Source organism: Halyomorpha halys, unplaced genomic scaffold (assembly GCF_000696795.3).
Source record: "Halyomorpha halys isolate HHAL.00 unplaced genomic scaffold, Hhal_1.1 Scaffold1734.1, whole genome shotgun sequence".
NCBI lineage: Eukaryota > Metazoa > Arthropoda > Insecta > Hemiptera > Pentatomidae > Halyomorpha > Halyomorpha halys.
In genome coordinates, this window is record NW_027105238.1 from 137479 (window position 1) to 159077 (window position 21599).

The following is a 21599-nucleotide window of genomic DNA, read 5'->3' on the forward strand; positions in this document are numbered from 1 at the left end:
TGGTTGAAAACAAGAGAGAAAACTAAGATTTGACGGGTTTTAAAGTACTGTTACTAGAACAACGGTTGTGCAATGAAGTGATTTTTTAAAAAAATATATATTTCATATGAAAGGAAAATAAAAACATAGAAACGGATTTGGTTGGAAAAAACAGTAGCTAGAATAAATAAATAAAACATAATAAATATTATATACAGAGAATGGTGCCCACGATGGAAAATTAAGATTAACCACGACATGTCACAACTTGTTACATTTACTCTACGACACAACTCATGTCCTTCAGTTCATTTTACAATCACCAGAAACCACAGAGAAACACTATAACTTATTCTATGACAGAGGGTTGACATGGGGCCCACACGTCAAGACAAAATGTTAAGTTCTAAATTTCTGACTGAGAAAATTATATTCTATACTACACAGACGTTCTAAATTATCCCTCAGATAGGTATTTAACGTATACAATTACTTACTAAAATCTATATGGGCTTACGCCTGCCAAATGTATGGACCCGCCGAAAAGACTCAGATTCAGAAAATACAAACTTTTCAATCGCAATTTTAAGACTGTCAACGAACTCACCATTCTACGTTTCACAACGAACCACGCATTCCGACTAACGGACCACATTCATTGGACTTACAAACGGTTTCACAAAACACTATACGACGGATGGCAACGCATGACATCCCCTACGTTATTCGGCGTAGCCTGAAGAGGAATTGGATGCGGGACCTTCTATTGTAATCAAATAATTAACTTAATGTCAGGAGGATGCACCACTGCGTGCTGTCCCCCTCATGCTAACCCTTGGCATACCTGTACATCTCATTTGCTGGTTGTAAACCAGATTTAGAGTTGCAAATAAAATATATGGTATAAAAAATAAAATAAAAGAGAATAAATATTATATTTGACACTTTGATTGTTGCAGGGGGCAAGCCCGAAGGAGAGGATGGCGACAAGGAGGTCGGGGGCCCCAACACCCAGCAGCTGGTGCAGGCTCTCGTCGACAACGGCATCATCCAGCTCAACCACAAGGCCACCATCCGGGTCATCGACTCCGCTAAGCCAGAGTCCCAGGACCTTGCCGACTTCAAGACCCTCAACCTAGGCACCTTCGCCGTAAAGCAGTCCTCCGACACCAGATCCGGTAAGTGCACGAAAAAATATAACCGTTGTTAACTCGGACCATATTATAAATTTTATATTAGTTATATCGTCAGTACAAGACCAAAATGGTGTTCTCTATCTTAGGTTTTGTCGGAATTAAACTCTTCTATATCGAAAAGTTGGAATATACCTTTCTTAGCCTTTTCCCAACAAGTTAAGAATTACTCGATTGTATGGAATAATGGACTGTATCTATCCTCTCTGTCGTCGATATGTAGTAGCTATACAGCTGAAATGGTTGCAATCTACACCAGCTTAAATGTTTTTCATCCCACAAAAAAAAAAAAAAAATACAGATCATTTGTATAGATTCATTGTCAGTCGTACTCAGTTTAAGCGGAGAATTAAATTGGAAGCTACAAATGTGGGAAAATGTTACTGATAACAAATTAAGGGAAATCAGAAGTGACATCTCCCCTTGGATATCATCAACTAGAAATGTGAGGAGAGGAGGTGATTTTGACGCGCCTCCGAATAGATCACAGGTCTTACTGTTAAACACATTTTAACTGAATGCCGAGTATACGACTCCCTCAAATCTTTGTATGAATTACCTGCAGACCTCCATTCAATTTTGCAGTATAACAAACAGACTGTGGATAAACTTTTTGAATTTCTCAATCACTCAAAACTTTCATTATATACTTTTCAATTCGGAAATTAAGGCAATAATGACTAATAAAATTTTCTGAAATTAAGGAAATAATGACTAATAACAATTTCTGAAATTAAGGAAATAATAACTAATAAAATGCCTAAAATTAGGGAAATAATAAACATAAACAAGGAACAACAACGAACTAATAAACATTTCAGAAAGTAAGACAATAATGACTAATAGAAATTTCTGAAATTAAGGAAATAATGACTAATAAAGATGCCTGAAATTATGACATTAAGGGCTAATAAAAATTTCAGAAATTTAGAAAATAATTTCTAAAAATAATTTCTGAAATTAAGGACATTATGACTAATAAACATTTCTCAAATTAAGGAAATAATAAGTAATAAAAAATTAAGAAATTAGGACAATAATGACTAATAAAAATTTCAAAAATTAAGGAAATAATGACTAATACAAATTTTAGAAATTAAAGCAATGTTGACCAGTAAAAATTTCAGAAATTAAGATAATAATTACTAATAAAGATTTCGGATGTTAAGGAAATAATGACTAATAAAAATTTTTGAAATTGAGGCAATAATTACTAATAAATAATAATAATAAGACCTCCATTCAATTTTGCAGAATAACAAACAGACTGTGGATAAAGTTTTTGAATTTCTCAATCACTCAAAACTTTCATTAAGATATAAAATAATGACTAATAAAAATGTCTGAAATTAAGACAATAATGACTAATAACAATTTAAGAAAGTTAGACAATAATGACTCAAAAAATGTCTACAATTTAGGAAATAATGACTAATAGAAATTTCAGAAATTAAGACAATAATTACTAATAAAAAATTTGGAAATTAATGCAATAATAAAATATGCATAAATAAATAATGCAATAATAAACCATAAAATAAAAAAATAAAAATAATTTAAACAAAAATTAACGGGTAGACTCGCTTTGTAAAAAATAAAAAAAAAACCTATTATAGGTTAATAGTTATATTATTACTATAGATAATAGGTGAAAAAAAAAAACGTAAAAAAGATATCCTCATCATCCGATAGTACTTGATATTTTTTTTTTCAATTTCAAAGGATCCTAAACATTTTTGATGAAAAATTAAAAATAATGATTTATTTGTAAAATATAATGTAATATGGGGGCATACTAATGAGGTTCGAAAAAATTATGGTAATAAAAAAATTACTCGTTTCTAATAATTCCCCGTTTTTTTTTAACAAAACAATTCTTTTTTCACTTCTGAATATAATTTGACAGCTTTACTACCACCCATGAGTTGCAGGCATTCCCAACGGAATAGTTGTCGGATTGTTCTTCCTCTAGTGGTTACCAAAATAGTTCCCAACTCCTCGCCCGCTCTCCTTGAGCAAAGCATAACTGGGTCATAAATTATATCCCGGTGCTTTGAGAACACAGCCATAGCAATTGAAGATCTTAAGGAGAAAATTACTTCTTTTTTTTTCAAAAAAGAGTTACTACGGATTCTTATACAATTCAGAAGTGCGGATACAAAGTCGAAAAAGTGAATATCGTGCTTAAGCGACTCAAACTTGGTTTTGAAAGTATGGAAATCATTAATTATTATTAAAAACAATATTTAACAATTATCATTATTAACATGGAGGAAGATAGTCCGGGTCAATAAAGGTATCAAAATAGTAAAAGAAAACTGTTCATTGTTAACTAACGTTTCGCCCCACTTTGTAGGGCTTCGTCGGGGCTGATAGGAATGATGTTCTGTACCAACTGTAGTTAAAACGCAAAACGTTCGTTAATAATAAATAGCTTTTTGTTACTATTTTGAAATCTGGTAAAACTTTGGAGGGCTTTGTCAGGGCTGTAAGAATGAAGTTCCGCTACCAACTGCGGTACCATCCACTTCACATTGTCAACTATCTTCTTCCAATATCATTATTGACATTCCTATAATATTGTCCTAAACTGTACTTTTGGTCCAAATCTTATAAGTCGAGTTGAAACCTCCAATTTTGTTTGCTTGGCCATAGATACGGCAAACCCATGTGCATAGAACTAGATCTAACTAGAACTAACTAGTTATCCTGTTAGTACAAGAGCCGGGAAGAAAAAAAGGCAGTTATTTCACCCCAATTTTTTATTACTTTAATGAAAACTAGGTATAATTACTAGTCAAAATTTATGAGTCTGCCAAGTTTAGGGAGGGGGAATAAAAAATGGCAGATTTTTCAAAAGCTTAAAAAAACATTAATTTTTCATTCGGAGCTCTATATCTTAAAAAGTAGGAACAACACAAAAAAACCTAAGAGAACATCATTTAAAGATGAGCAAATTATCTCTTGTCAAAACGTCGGCATGAATAAATATTTTTTTGTTTATTTGCTGACCGCACCCCCCGACCATCTTCCCTACATAAAAATAAATATGTTTCCTCTTATATTTATCTATTTTTCAGTTATAATAAAAATGTAAGATTGGTAATCATTAGCAAAAAAAAAAAAAAATTAAAAGTACTCTTGAGGAAGCCATTGTAAAGAATTCGTCTAAGCCCTGTCTAATTATTTCGATGATAAACAATTTTTGAGACTCAGAGGACTTCAAAGCTGTGTTTCTGTCAAAAACTCGAATTCGATAATCTTCTCGATGGCCATAAAAAGGAGTTGTTATATATTCTATATATAGGTATGTGAAAGTAATATAATTATTTGTTTTGCATTTTATTTCCTCTTATTTAGGTTAGTATAATATAGACTGTAATATTGGCAGTCACGTGATCTATAGCAAAGTGAGGTAGTTATTTTAGCACGAGAGTTAATCTGTTAAGCAATGCTTTTAGCCCCAACGGATCGCAGGAACTGGAAAATGGTCCTTTTGGCGTGTGGCAAATTGTCTCCCTCTACCCTATCATTAGCAGCTCGTTCATTTGCCCAAAGTTACGAGTGCATTTGTCGATCCTAACATCGATACCTGAGTCCGAGGTCAGGTTATTTATCAGAATAAGGTCATTAATTAGTTCAGAAATAATAAGACAAAAATTTATGTTAACATATTCATCTCGTACTTTTTTTTTCTACCTTTCCCAAAATGTATAAAAGTCCTATTTGGCACTAAGGGGCATTTAATTGCTCATTTGAGCCGTTTTGGAGAAAATATATTTAAAAAAAAAAAGGTGCGAGAATCTATAAAGTGACAATACTGGTCAGACGATTTATGTGAGAAAGTGTCTCGTCCCAGTTATATAATTATATAATTTCAGTTTTGTAATATTTTTATTTTTCAGTTAAGCTTTCCACATACACACAGAATCAATATTGGACTCAAGAAACCTCAAAACGTGTATTTCCATCGAAAACTCAAATTTATAATTTTCCACGATCCTAATATTTCCCATCCATCTATTTCATACATTTTTATTTTTATTTTGTTCATTTGAAAAATTACATCAAATGACAACAATACCAGATGACATCTATCGGTCGGTGCTAAAATAATACATAGAAATCCTAATCATAAATGAAATTTATTATTTACGCGATTTTCAAATACTCATCTTTAGAAACGTACTTAGGCATTTATTTTGTAAACGTTTTGATTTCCTGGTCATCTGAGGTTGTTTTTCTTTGTGATGTCAATGGAAAGTTATTTTTCACAATCGACCGTTGGAAATTGTAGTGACGATATCGACTTCAATTTCTGTTCGTTTTATTGTTTTATTATTGCAAGACATAATACAGCTAGTAGCACATTTATATTATACATATTTTACCGCATACATATTCACATAACTGTATATGTACAGCTGAAATAAAACGATTGTAAGATATAATTTATTTTTATTTATTCATAAAAATATATACATTTAAAATCATAAACACCTCCATCGAATTGGCATCGTAGATTCCCCGAAATGTCCTCTATGCAACATGGGGGACATGGATGGGGACCATCTTTTGGCGTGTGTTGGTCTGGAGGATGTTGAGCGAGATACGGACGAACTAAGAGGACGAATAAAATTGTATTAGGCTGCGAGAAGGAAAATGGCGTAATAGCCCACTTCCTGTGGCGTAGGGAAAAAAAACAAAAAAAAAAAATCATTTAAAATCATTCATTCATTAATAGCCATCCATTTTCATTTTATTACTATTTTTTTAAAATTTTTAGATAATTTATTTATGAAATAAAATACACAAAGTAAGCTTATTTTTTTCATAGTTAGCAGTTGTTTATCATCTTTTCTAGCATATTGTGTAGTTTTTCACTAACCTATGCGTTTGACTATTAGGGAGTTGTGGAGGCTACTACAATTTATAAGCTTGATCAGTACAATATGAATTGAACTCTAGTGATAAAACTAATAATTCAATTAACAAATGTTAAAATGAAAATTAAAAAAAAAATTATTAAAAAAATAAAAATAACTGAAAGGACTTTGAAGTGAATAATAAAGCTGAAAATTTAAAATTGGAGATTTAATAATTATAAGAATAAAACAAGGTGATACAATAAGGATTTAGTTATATCTAATTAAATAATAAATATAACTAATCACTCAGTCATATATAGCTATTTTTAATCGTAATATAATAAATAATTATTTGGAGTTTTTTTTGTTTTGTTTTTCGTACCCTCCATAAGAAAAAGGAAAATGGAAAATAGGTACATGGAATGTTATTTGAGGAGTTAAATTAGATACAATTTAATTTATTTAAACGTTTTTTGTTTTTTTTTCCCCAAAATTTGGTGTTCTCACGACACCATTTTGGCGAAATATTATATAAATCTTATTTACTTTCTCATCTAATGTGACTTTCTTACCGTTTTAGTTATTTTATTTAAGAATGTTACTGTACGCCTCGCTAAAATTGAGTTACTAATGATGCTACATTTTCATGCTCGTATTATATTACTAAAATTGAAAGAACAATGATAACAAGTATTATAATATTACTCAATTTGGGGAATCCCTCTCAAAGCTTTGCCTTCCACACTTACGGGACAAAGCAGGAATCTCGGAAATGCCATACCCTCCCCTCAAAGCAAGCATGTGAAGTTTTTATGAGACGATTTCTCATGAAAGTGTGCGTAATGTATGATGTAAATTTAAGTATACAAACACAAGCATACTTAAATTTACTTCATCTTTATTTTTTTAAATATAATTATCAAGTCTTTTTCCAACGTTTTATAGCAATAAACAATTTATTTCAGAGGTTTCAGGTTCTGCTATCCATCCTTCCTTTTATATCCTGCCTTTTTTAAATAAACCATTTTAATTATAAAATTTAAAGATATTGACAAAGTGTTTCATAAATTATTTTTTAAAATATTTTTTGACTTATCAACATATGGAATATAAAGTAAGGGAAAGGATTGCGATCATGTAATATTTCGAATTCGAGTTTTCGGTGGCATTCCGGGTTTTGAGGTCCCCTGATCCCTAAAAACCTAGTCTTGCAAAATGGTCTGTGTATGTGTGTCTGAACAACCTAGCTCTAAAAAGGAAAGTCGTAAAAAAACTGAAATTACATATTTAAATCGGGGATATGCCTGGAATGTGACACCAATGTTAAAATCCACCGATTAGAAGTACCACTTAATAAAATAGATTTTTTACATGAATTTGATTTAGCTCGCTGAATTAACCCCTCTATATTATCAGCTAGGTTTTATCCTCAGTGAAACAGTCTAACATGACTTAAATGCCGAATTTGCAGAAAAAGTCCTTATAATATTTTCCCTAAAAATTACCTTTAATTTTGAAGTGAAAGTTCTGTGATGATTGATTTTTTAAGTGGTATAGATCAACTATTTATCTTTTCGCTGACAGCTCTGCTGAATATTTAGAACGTAGGTCGAAACGTCGGCTGAAAATCAGTAAAGCGGACGCTCCTCAATGGTACCTAAAGATCTGCTGCCCCATTACTTGAGAAATGTCCGGCTAAGACTTTCCGGTAAACACGCAATTACCCTCAGTGTCGGTCCACACAAATATACTTTGGACCAACAGAAGCTTTGTCCAGCTTGTGATGGAACGGCACTGGAGGATTGTTTCCAGTTGTTATCTAACTCTCATGCGTATCAAGAGAATGCATCCTCTGCAGAAATACTTAACCAAATTTAATCAAAATTGTTTGTGTAAATTTCTCTCAGTGGCCTCACGATTGGATCTTAAACTGTTATTTATTTATGTAACCCAAAATTTTATACTTAGAGCTAGATGCTTATCTCCTCACTTTCAAGGCAAACGAACTCTTTCTATTTTGCAAAAGTTATTTCGGTAAAAGTTTGTACCACATCCTCCTACACTGTCAAACCCTTTAAGAGACAATATATGTTAAAGCCACCCATATCCGTACCTCCGATCTACAAAACATCGAAAATATATTGAAACAACATGATAATGAAGCCAAATTGAACAGACTCTATATTTATATTGTAACAGTGTGTAATAAGTTTGATTTCGTAAGTGGCATATAAACAGTAGTATGTAAATAGATTTCGAAGCCAATTAATATCTGTACTTATATTACGCTTTCGTTTATTTAAAATAATTCTCATTATTTTAAGTTTAATATAATGGAGTAACGAATATTATGTTAATAGTTGTTTATTATCCAGTTTTTTTTTTATGTTTATTGTTTTGTTTTGGAGAACTTGTTTTATCTTTCGTTTATTGTTTTTGTAATGGAGCACCAGACCCAGGTAATGTTTATGATTGTATCGTGTGTAATGAATTTGTACAATACTTTGTTTTTCACAAGTAAAATATATTCTTGTTGGAAGAAGATAGTTCACCGAATGGAGTAGATTGGGGAAAGATAGTCCGGGTGTCGGTCAATAAAGATTTCAAAATAGTAACAAAAAACTATTTATTATTAACTAACGTTTTGCGTTTTAACTACAGTTGGTACAGAACATCATTCTTATCAGCCCCGACGAAGCCCTACAAAGTGGGGCGAAACGTTAGTTAACAATAAACAGTTTTTTGTTACTATTTTGAAAGCTTTATTGACCGCCATCTGGACTATCTTCCTCCAATAAAATATATTCTATTCTACTTATCTCTTCAACATAATGTGTAGTTTTCGTTTCTTTTTGAATTTTTAAATATTTAGCACATTTTGTTTTCTTTGCTGTGAGAAATGTAGAAACCCTAGCTTGGGTGTATTGTTTGTTATTGGTTTACATAAATGATTTTCAATTCACTATTCTTGTAAAATAATAACTGTGATATATGTAACTATGTATTGTACAGGCTAACTCTTCGTACAGGGGTTGCCCAATAATTAAATAACTATGTGTAATGTATGTAGCACAACAGACTGATACTTGGGCAGATGGAGTAGCGTAGTATCCAATTCCACTAAGATGTAACGGAACACGAAGCATGTGAGTTGAACAGAGCACGAGTAGCTTTAGGAAAAAACCTTTTGAAAGTAGAGAGCGCTTTAGAAAACACTACTCGTCCCTCCCCTCCCCCCATCGCAGCCCCTCAATAGAGGACACCACTCCTCATGGTCTCCTAGCAAGTTCCATTAACAGTACCTCCCATTCGAATTCTATACAAGCCCTACTCCTCTATACATATATCTACATGTGTGCCTCTACAGGGCTCTCTCATTGAAATGTTACTACACTTCATTCAATACGAGGCAAGCCTTGGTTTCAGTTAGTTCCATCTTATTCAAGATCCTTTGAGGAAAATAATTTATCTGAAGGACCTATCTTTGTTGTTAATATAATAAAAAAAATTTACAATTATGAACTGCATTTTTCTTTTGCTATTTACTACTGTATTTATATAAAAATACATTAATAAATTTGATGACAGATCAAAATAGAGTGATACATGCATTTGGAGATATCTCCCATTGGTAGCACTCTAATCACATTTCTACGCAAGAAGGTCTCGAGGCCACCTTATTTTCAGGTGTCGCGGAGGATTGTCAGGAATAGAAGAAACAGTTAGAAACTGGAGAGTATTAATGGTAAGAGAGTTTATAATGGAAGGATTGATATCTGGTTCAGGTTAGATCGGTTACATATGTAACACTAATGTCTTTGTGAATGATTTTATGTGTGACAAAGTAAGAAGCATTGAGGATTTTACGAAGGGTTTTGACAGGATTGAATACGAGAGGAATTCGAAGGTTTAGTGGAGCCCCAAAGCTCAACTCCAGATATGCTTCATAAATGTCATGTTTATCAGTCTTTTGTAATGGATTGAAGTTGATTCCGTTTCTCCAGTAAGTGATGTAGTAGTTGGAATCCACGTACAGCTTCCTGTCTTTTCAGTCTTGTCTGGAATCCTCACAGGTTAGTCGTTTGTCCAGATGTAGTCCAAGGTTACGGATCTGTTCGACAGAGGTAAGAGCGACATTATTAAAGTATACTGTTGGGCATTCAGTAGGTTTAGGACCATGGGTAAAGGTGATTTGAATGGATTGATGGGCACCGTTCTTCAAGGGTTGTGATTGGAGAGTTTTTGATGCAATTAAAGGGGTAAAAATAAGAAATTAACATTGCAAATAAAATTGAAAAAAAAGATTATGAAGAGTGTATAACAATAAGTTATATTGAATATTAAAATAATTTTGTAGTTAGGGCAATATAGACAAACGATTTTATAAACTATTCATATAATTAATGATGAAATGATCCGTGGCCATGATTTCAGGCCTTTATCAGGACTCAGAAAAAAACAAAATAAGAACTATAATGATTAAATGGAATTACAGCGAAAAAAAAATAAAGATTCATGAAATAATAACACATAATGTAGGTAAATAAGTAGTGAAGGAAATGCATGGTATAATAATATAAGCATATTGAAACTTTGCATATTTAAAAATTGAAGTAATATAGAAATATAAACAAAATCGTATATGTGATTAATAAAATGAAAATGAAAATTAATCATAACATGATTAAAAAAAATATGATTATTTTTCCTGTATTTTATTATATACAGTTTCAATATTCTTATAATACTATAATATGCATTATTTAATACTACTTATGTACTTATGTTATCTGTTATCTCCCTATGCTTCTTTTTTTTTTTTTAATTCCCTTCATCCATTATGGCTGTTATCTTATTTTTGTTCTTAGCCCTGATGAAGACCTGAAAATCTGGCCGAAACGTTAGGACTAATAAATAAGTTTTTGTGATCTCCACTGACCGCACTCCCAATCATTTTATGCTCATATAGTTATATAATTGAACTACACGCCTAAAAAATAAAATATGAAAACTGAAAAATTAGCTTTTACACTGTTAAAATGTTTTTAATTACAAAAATTAATTATGTCTAGTTTTGTTACTTATTTTATTTTTGTCTTGACCTTTATTGCATTCTCTTTTAACTATTTTTATTTGTTATTATTTCATTGTCTAATATTTTTTGAGATACTTGTTTATATATATATGAGGGTGGACTCGAAAGTTTCTGACCTGACAAAAATACAAGACATTGTTCTGATTTTTTTTCAACATAGTGTCCTTGTGACTCTAAAAACTTCTCCCAGCGATGCTCCCACCTCTGTAAAGATATGAGATCGCTGTCCAAACGTTGGGTGCTGCGTTTGCTCACGTTAGACCAAAAATGTGTTCGAATGAGCATTTCCAACGCTCTGTTGACGGAATTTATGCACAATAAATGTGAGTTTCGGTGGCGATTAATTACTGTAGATAGAACTTGGATACACCATTATAAGCCAGAAACAATAATACAGTCCAAACATTGGACTGCGAAGGTGGAACGGGCTCTATAAAAATCAAAAACTACAAATATTTTACGTAATAATTTAATTTCAAAAAGTATTCTTTTAGTGTAAGAGACCACAATTCGCATCCGTAAAGAAAAATGAGAAGACTTCTAGTTTTGTAAATTTTAACTTTTAAATTTTTGGTTAGAAGGCACGAGCAAAGTAATTTTGTTTCTCATCAATTTCGTTTTTTTTTCTTTATTTTTTTTAGTTACCGTAGAACTTAAATACTTAATAATATCTACCTGTTCAAACGTATTTCCTCTTATATCACCGAAATTGCTTCCATTTATACTGCTAACCAGATATTTAGTGTTATAGTTTCCTTGTCCTCACCCAATAATACCAAAGCATCAGCTTGCCTAAGCACCGGTATTTTAAGTTGTATTAAGGTCAGCTGACTATATTACAAACATTGGCCAGCTGATCGCAATCGTATCCCAACAACAAACAACACGAACACAGCCCCATTATTCGCTTATCTTATCAGATGGACGAAGAGTCGCATCGACATACGACAATAAATACCGGAGGATCATCCCCTGCCCAGGGGAATCGAGCCCTGGCCCACGGGAAATTCCTGAATCCTTGTTCATAACGGGAGCGGGGGCTGTGGCTTAAACTGAGTTACTCTCAACTCGGAGGGTTAACTCGGTTTTCCTCTTGTTCCTGCTCTAACTTCCGCCCCCTCCCCCTCCTAGTCCTAGGTTATTTCCAATAACTCTTGGAGAGCAGAACTTTCGATAATTTGTTTTCAAACTGTATCCAACTCGTCAGAGCCGCTTCCCATTAAAATTTTGTAATTTCATTTCTGTACTATTTTAGTAGTACTCCATTGTCCTTTATGAAATCGGAAGTTTATTGTAAAATTATTATATAGAGAGAAGTCTATATTCCAAAAATGTTTTGCTGGTGAACAGTAATGGTTTACTAAATGCACATCATACTTATACATAGTCAGAAAATTCTACAGACAATTTATAATATTCGAGTATAATTGTATACTGTTTTTTTATCGTTTGTGTTCTTTAATTTTTTTCATTCTATACTTTTTTCCCATATTTTCTCCCTTAACCCAATACATATTTCTTTGTTTCCCCTCTTTAACCAATATAGAATAAAATAAAAATATACACGAAAATATAAAAATAGTATTTTCGTACACAATATTTGAAGGTACTATTTAATTGAAATCTTAAAAAAATTATAAATACCTATATATACATATTTTTTTTTAATTTGCTGAGACTGTTATTTATTGTTTAAATAAATCAATTGGTATCCATATTAAGTCTCAACATTCTTTATTATATCCATCCAACAATCCAAATATTTATTAAACAGTTCAACGTTTCGGCCAATTCGGCCATCCTCAAGGACAATCTAACAATTAACAGCTTTTATTGTACAATTTTAATAACAACGTGAAATTAATAATTTAAAATTCTTTAAATATAAATTTATAGATTACATCTAAAGTTTACAAATGAATGTATAATAAAAGCTGTTAATTGTTAGATTGTCCTTGAGGATGGCCGGATAGGCCGAAACGTTCGACTGTTGATGATATAATAGAGAGTGTTAAGACTTAATATGGATACCAATTGATTTATTTAAACAATTTAAATTTTTGCTTACTCGTTCGGTAAAAATTATATGTTTAAAAATATATTTATAATTTTTAAGATATAGAAAATACTTTTAGGTATTACTAGGAAAAAATATCTACAATCTTATAACACATTGTTAGATCATCCATCTGACCGTTTTTATCTTAGAGTTATTTTTCACTCCGATAGATGACTTGTCTTGAGGTTCATTTGTCCTAGTGTTGATGGATTCGGTACCTTATTCCCTTCAAAAACGGCCACTGATAGCTCTATGGTGGAATCTTTGACAATACGATAAGAATATTTTTACTATTAATCATTCATTAAAAACATAAAAATTCAACAAAAGTTTTGTCATAATATTGTGAAATTAATTTCTGTACTATTGAATTTTATTAAATTTTTTTATTGACAGGTAATGCGAAAATTTTTGCTATAGGTTGCTGTTGGTTCCTCCTCCTGATATTAATTTATCTCATTAGTTAATAAAGGAGATCTCACATCCATCTCTTTTTTAGTTTTCCGTACTTGTAGTTGGGAATGTTCGTTATAGCTATATCCTGTACTTGTATGTATTGTGGATTTTTAAAATATTTATTTAGAAAAAAAAGTACTTTAAATGGAATAATTCTAGTTATATGGTCCTTGCTATCCAGGGTGTGCTGAAATGTTCAAGCCTGCAGTACAACCACCTCTTCCTCTGTCCGCACTACTTCCACGCACTGCTCTATCCCTACTTCTTCTTTCGTTAGGTTCTTCCACTACGCATCATCCCTATCTATCTACACAGATAGATATGTGCCAGTGTTTTCTATAAAAACATTACAACCTTAACAAAATGACTGTAATGATGGTGAAGCCTCCATGATAATGACTGTCATGATGGTGAAGCCTCCATGATAATGACTACCATGGTGGTGGAGTCTCCATGATAATTACTTTAACGGAATTTTTAATTGAAATGGTCCGATGCATTTTGCCATGTTCATACCGATTATATGAAACAGGCATGTGTAATCCAAATCAAGCTGCGAGAAATAACAAGTATTTACTAAATTTTATTCTATTTGTTTTCTATTATGGTCAACCGAATTAATTTCTTCACTGGTTTATGAAGAAACGAAGCGATTGTTTTTGTATGAGCCTTTAATAATATTTTGCTGGTCCCTTGATCAAAGCCCCCTCCCATGCTACCTCTGGTTCGAAGTATAACCACCGCACTCTATATTAACTTTTATTTTATCCCTTTGATAGTTGTTTTTCCTGTAAAGTGCTTTAGTTGTTGATCTAGGTCATGTCAGAAGAACCTCGTGCCTATAAAGCGGTTTTATGGCTTTTTGCCTTACCGTGTTTTTACTTAAAAGGTTTCAGTATGTAATTTTTTTTAATAAGAATAAATTTCAATTACAATTACAATCATTGTAGTTTGCAATTATAGCATTACTAATAATTGTGTGATTTCAAATAATTGTAATTGATAATTGCTACGATTCGATGACCAACGGCATTTATATCCAACTATTACAATAAACCGACTGTTCTCTTTTTTGTGAACGGGCACAATTACCGCAACTTCCCAGTCTCTGAGGATCTTCTTCTTCCAAACCAGGACCCATGTACTTAATCGTAGATTGATAATATTATATTATTTATAATATAATATAGTTTATAATATATTTTAGAAGAACAATAGTTTATTTAAGGAGAAGATTGTCGGGGTTGCGGTAAGTGTAGTGAAACAAACTTATTTTTTATATAGTTCCGATATTCCAGCCTTAATTTCAGGGCTTTGTCAGGACTAAATACCTGGTAATTGGTATAACTAAAAGCTAGTATTCATTATATAATTTTTAAAAAATAAAGATTACTTTTCGTTTTTGAGCAAGTTTATTCAGACTATATACAGACTATTTTGTGAGACATGGTTATTTGAACTTACGGTACATCAAAATGTTGTAATTTCGCCGAAAACTAAAATGAAAGTTGCAATACTTTCTATTACTTTCAATATATAGCTAAGTAAAAGTAATAAAGGTTATGTTAAAGCCCAAAGAAAGATTAATTTATTTTTTATAACCTTTCCAGCTGACCTTTTCTTTTTGTAATTAAAATTGCTGTTAGCAGTTGGTTAAATAAAACGTTTCATTGAGACAGGCTTTCATTAAAGCGCTTACGTTAAGCCGTTAAGACGCTAAACGCTTCATACGAGTGCTGTGGGTTTATGAAGATCTGGTTCCAAGGACAGTTCAGGATAAGCAACCATTAAACATCGAGGCTGATGAGGATTCCTAATCAGTCTATTTAATGTTTTTTGAGGTATTATATACGTTGATTTGTAAAACTTCACCCACCAATCGGAGACTCGATTCCCCACGGCCACTCCGCCATTATTATTGAGTCAACTGCATATTTTCTGATGCACCGGATTTGTGTTAATGGTGGTGCTTTCAACCGCCACTGTTTAGCCTCAGAGATTTTGGAGTAGAGTATTAAGAACGGGCATCACTCAGCAAATTGTCAGCAACCCTTTACCATTTGGACGATAGGGGCTATATTGGAAGAGGTTCGGAGATTTATCTATTTTTTTATTCGATATGTGCATATTGACAAGCTTCTGTGATTGACTGTATTTTTTTATTGTATCGAATATCGAGTGTTTTGTTTTCTATTCATTTTATAATATTAGAGAGTTAATTATTTTATTTTTTGTTTCTGTTTATTCTATAAGATTAAGGTTAAGATTTTTTTTATTTAAGCATCATATTCATTTTTTTATATTTAATATTGTTAAATTTGTGTGTCAACTGGAAAGAATATTTTCTATTAAATAAATCAAATGGTATCCGTATTAAGTCTCAACAATCTTTATTATATCATTAGTCCTACGTTTCGGCCAATTCGGCCATCCTCAATGACAATCTTAAATATAAATTCACACCTCACATCAAATTTCCAAAAAAAAAAGTTTTACAGGCTATTTTGCCCAGGTCATCAAATTCAAGGAAAAATTACCCATTTCTTTTTAGAACTTCATTAATTTTAAAAACTTTAATAACTATTTATAACCTTCCACACTTCCACTATTTATAACCCTTTATTTCCTTCGTGTAGAATGTTATAAATGTTTTTTTTTATTTGATAGTGGATAGTGTAGTTTTAATCTAAAATTAATGAAGTTCTAAAAAAGTGTGATTTTTGCGATATGACGTGGCAAAATAGCCTATAAAACATTTTTTGAAATTTGATGTGAGGTGTAAATTTATATTTAAGAATGTCCTTGAGGATGGCTAAATTGGCCAAAACGTTGAACTAATGATATAATAAATAATTTTGAGACTTAATAAGGATACCATTTGATTTATTTAATAGATAAATACTAGTCTCAAGAACTTGAATAAATTATATAAAATAATATTTTCGTTTATTATCTTATTTTCAGGATCATTTTGGTTCTTTTTATTTTACTAGCTTTTTTTTTTATAGCCCTCCGTCTATTACTTTTTAAATAAGTTATTTATTGTTATTTACAACTGTGTATATGTATACACATCAAGTAAATTTGCTGTAAGTGATATTATGACATGATACAAACATGTGGAGTTTCGATCCATTGGTAGAACTCCAAAAACATTTCTAAAGGAGAAGATCTCGAGGCCATCTTCTTTTCAGACGCCTAGTTGGATTATTAGGTAATGAAAGAGAAGCCAGGTTAGAAGCGAGTTGATTTGGGTGGTTGTGAAGTTTATCATGGAAGGATTGGTATCTGATTATGGCCAAATCGGCAACATGTGGGACATGAGGTCCTGATGGATGATTTGATTTGTGACAAAGTAAGGAGCATTAAGGATTTTACGAAGGATTTTGGACTGTAAGGATTGGATTCGAGAGGAATGCAATGGTTTAGTGGAGGCCCATAGCTCTACTTCGTATGTCCAGATAGACCTTATAACAGTCATTTAGATCAGTCTTTTGTTATAGATTGGAAATTTGGACCGTTTGTCTAGAAAATGTTGTAAATAGTCGGAATCGACGAGCAGTTTGCTGTATTTTCTGTCTTGTATGAGGATTCCATGTCAGTCGGTTGTCCAGATTTAGTCCTAAGTAACGGATCTGTTCAACAGGAATAAGGGTATTATTAAAAGATACTGTGGGGCAAGACGAAGGTTTACGACGATTGGTAAATGTGATTTGGTGGGATTTATTCCGTCTATTATTAAAATCGAACCAGGGATTTACGTATTTTTTACTCTTGGGGAAAGGTTGGTGTATTTTCACTTAAGCCCCTCACCCCAACAGCTTATTAACATTTTAAAAAAGTAATGCAAATATTTAATATTGCCTTCTGAACTCCTTATAGTTGTCCTTTTGAATATTATTTCAATATAGTTAAACATGTGCTAAAAGTAGTCAAATTTTACTGACTCCTGATTTGTATCATGGACAATAACCATGTCGTGATCTCTGCCTTTAGAGTGTTGTTAATTCGAGTTGGACTGTCCTGCAATATCCTGAGGCTCATCTGTCTTCGGTTCTGCTGTCCTTGGGGTTTCTTCATTCTCGATCGCTTTCTCTTGTACGATCCGTTCTTGTCTCAAATTTAGTGATATTGCTTTAATTTTGTTTCGGAAATTATATAAATAATTTACGTATTAGTAAACTTAATAATAATTTTATATATTCGTTATAATACTTGTGCAAGAAATTTCATGTAATATAAAATGCCAATATGTACATATATCCGTAATGATTTACATATTTGATTAAAAAAAATCATACCAGATGTCTCAATTCTTTATTTAATTATACTACACCTCTAACGTTTCGGCAGAACCGGTCATCATCAAGAATATCTTGATTTTAGTATCGCAGCCTAACATCGATTTATAAAACTTTTACATCCAATATGGTCTGACCAGATGACAACATCTATCGATCGGTGCCAAAATAACAGATAAAAATTATAGACATAATTGAGATGTAAATATTACAGTTTTGACTACTGGTGCGTTGTGGAGACTAATAATAATTTAATTAACTACTAAATTAAAAATAAGGAAAAAATTAAATTAAATTTAAAAAAATAATAATAAACATAATTGAAAGGATTTTGAAGTGGATAATAAAGCTGCAAATTTACAATTAGTAAATTAATATAATAATGAGAATAAAAATTTAAAAAATAGACTTGGGCATTATAACCTGTAAAGTTTTATAAATCGATGTTAGGCTGTGATATTAAAATTAAGATGTTCTTGATGGCCGGCTCGGCTGAAACGTTGGACACGTAATATGTTTTAATAAAGAATATTAAGACAGTTTGGATAATTTTTGTTATTATTAATAAAACTACCAGACTTCAGCAAGGTAATAAAAATATATATCAAGTAAAAAAAAAAATATTCAAGTCATTCAAATTCTGGTATAAGTAAAAAGTTACAAATTGTGAAATATATAAATGTTATAATGTTATTTAATTATGAATTTTAAGAACGGATTTGTTCATGTCTGAGAAATTATTTAGAAACTCATCCGTTTGAAATTTCCAAAATTAAAGGAAATATTTAGTTTGATACTTCTTGAAAATAATAATAGCAAGAAGAAAAGTACGTGAAATCACTTCTAATGAATTTTAGGAGTCACCTAGCAAGTTGATGACCATCAAGCTAACATGAGAATATTAATATGAAGTGATATTGTGAATTTTATTTTCGTACACACTCTTATTTAAGTTCTGATATAAATAAAAAGTTACGAATATGTAGAAATTCATAAAATATGTAAATTAAGTGAAATATGTTAATATAAGAAGACTTTAAGGTAAGAACGGTCTAATATAACTTTCACAAACTTATCAGGAAACTAAAGTTTCGGAAACGAAGTCCTTAAAACGTTGTTATTTTTAAATAAATGATCTTCTACTGGAAGAGTTTCTAGAACTAATATGAAATTGGTGAATGGCACAATCTTCCTTGTTTAAATATAAAAAATTATTTCACATTCAACGACGTTTCGGGATCATTCCCCATCTTCAGGTTGCTATAAAACCAAATTCAACAAAATTTACACATATGCTTACAACATTACTACTATATCATATATTCATCAAAACTATTCATAAACTATTTGCCAGATAAACCATTTTATATATAATGTTAATACATTATACATATGTAATGGCAAATTAAGGAGTTAATAATTTAACTCCTTAATTTGTCATTACATGCTAATATTGAATCTTATTATTGTCAATTATTAAATAAAAAAAAATTTATAATATCAGCTATTATACATTTTTAAGGAGAATAATTACCTTCCTGAAGGTTATCTTTGATTATGAAGATGGGGGATAACCCTTTTTTTACTTTACTAATGGTCTCTAAGTGTCACTAACCGTTAAGGTTTTCTGCCACAGTACACCTAAGTTGATGGACGTCGATTACTGGTGCAGGCCTTTCTCTGGGTTAACCAAATCCGTGTCACTAGCCAAACATTTTTCAGGCCATCGGTGAATAGTTACATCATTTCCCCAACGCCGTGGTTTTTTTTTTTGCACGTTGGGCTGCCCAGTGTCCAAGTTTAAACTTATATAGAAAAAAAAAATCGAAAATCGCGTGTGTTCATATTTAATGGATTTTTTTTTATATCTTTATTGAAATTTACTACTGTATATTATATAATACATTCTGTAAATTTGATCTTAGTTAAAATGGAGTGTTACTGGCGTGTAGAGAAACTACCCATTGGTAGCACTCTAATGTAAAAAGCTTGTCTCGTGGCCATCTTGTTTTCAGGCGCCTCGGAAGATTGACAGGAATGGAAGAGGAAGCAAGGTTACTAGGAAACTAGGGGGTTTGAGTGGTTAGGGAGTTTATAATGGAAGGAGTGATATCTGGTTCGGGCTAGATCGGTTACATAGGGAATATTAAGGTCTTTATGTATGATTTTATTTGTGACCAAGTAAAGATAATTGAGGATTTTACGAAGGATTTTGGATTGTAAGGATTGGATACGAGAGGAATTCGAAGTTTTGGAAGTTTAGACCGTTTGTCTAGTAATTGTTGTAATAGTCGAAATCGACGTGCAGTTTCCTGTCTTTTCAGTCTTGTGTGAGGATTTCAGGTTAATCGTTTGTCCAAATGTAGTCCAAGGTAGCGGATTATTTAATGGAATACTGAACAGTGTGCATCATTTGAAATGATGGCGAACAATATAATAAAAAAGAGAACATTAATAACGGCTGTTTATATTCTGCAAACATAATTATACTAAACAACAAAATTCCTATAATCCCACTTAAGCAACGGCTTTAATATGAAATGTCACAATATATAGGACTTAAAAAATATTTTTAACTACTAACAGAATCATCATCTTCTTTCTCATCCTCCTTAAGTGCCTTTCATCTTGGAGGAGCCTCTAAGCACTTGGTCCACACATCTCGGTATCTGGTCAGCATCTTTATCTAAGCCAGTGTTTTTCCTCTTTTCAGCCTAGTCGTTGGATATGCTCCATATAGCTCCTTCTAGGTCTGCCTCGCCTTCATACATTTTCTTGACACTCTGTCTTCTCCCATTCTTCAGACGGGTCCATACCATCGGAGCTGTCGTTGTTCAATCACTGATTTCACTGAGGGTATCTTCTCTTATTGTTTCATTCCTTTTATCCTGTTTCTCCTAGTTTTGCCCAATATTCTTCGTAAAAATCGTATTTCACCAGCCGTAATTCTGCTCAACGGTGACCCAACTTTCACTGGCATATAATAGTGTTGGAAGATATTGCTTTAAAAATATGTATCTTGATTTCTTTATCTAACCCCCTCTTTCCCACAATAGTATTCCATATCTAGTAGTAAATACTATTTGATTTATTTTTCCTATTGGACACTTCTTAGTTTATTTTACTAGATTTATTAAAAATTGTTCCAAGGTAGGTATAGAGCAGAATCAACAGGGCAAAAATGCTGACTTTTTTTTCTCTACCTAAAAAAAAAAATGTTAACCATAAATGTTAAAGAAAATATAACTTAAGTAAAATTAGTGATAACCAAATTTTTATTTAAAATAAATTACTTACTAAATTGTAACGAAATATTTATTAAAATTTAATGATTTTTTCCCCTTTATCTTTTATTGTTGTCTATTATCCCAAAATAGAAAATCCATATTACTTTTTTCTCCTTTATTACCTTGAGAAGATGTATTATTCGATTAGCCATAAAGACTAAATGGGCCAAAAGATTAAACCGAAACGTCTAATGGCAAATATTCACGAAGGAATTATTGAGTTTGTGTTCCCAGCGCATTCTGTTGGCTGCCGCTAGAACGCCTTCATCTCTACACAGCTCTTTATAGTTTTAGTAAATTTATTTTTCTCACGTTTTGTAGAAGATATTATAGTGATCGGTGAGTGACATATATATATATA

The 21599-nt window shown here is 31.7% G+C and overlaps 1 protein-coding gene across 1 annotated transcript in view; it reads left to right on the forward strand.

Annotated features, from left to right (window-relative positions):
• LOC112211024 (uncharacterized) overlaps window positions 1–21599 on the forward strand; it is a 138095-nt gene that overhangs the window by 104973 nt on the left and 11523 nt on the right. The window contains exon 2 of the mRNA XM_024361917.2: window positions 939–1157. Coding sequence (XP_024217685.2) covers window positions 939–1157 — 219 coding nt within the window. The remainder of the gene's footprint in view (window positions 1–938; window positions 1158–21599) is intronic.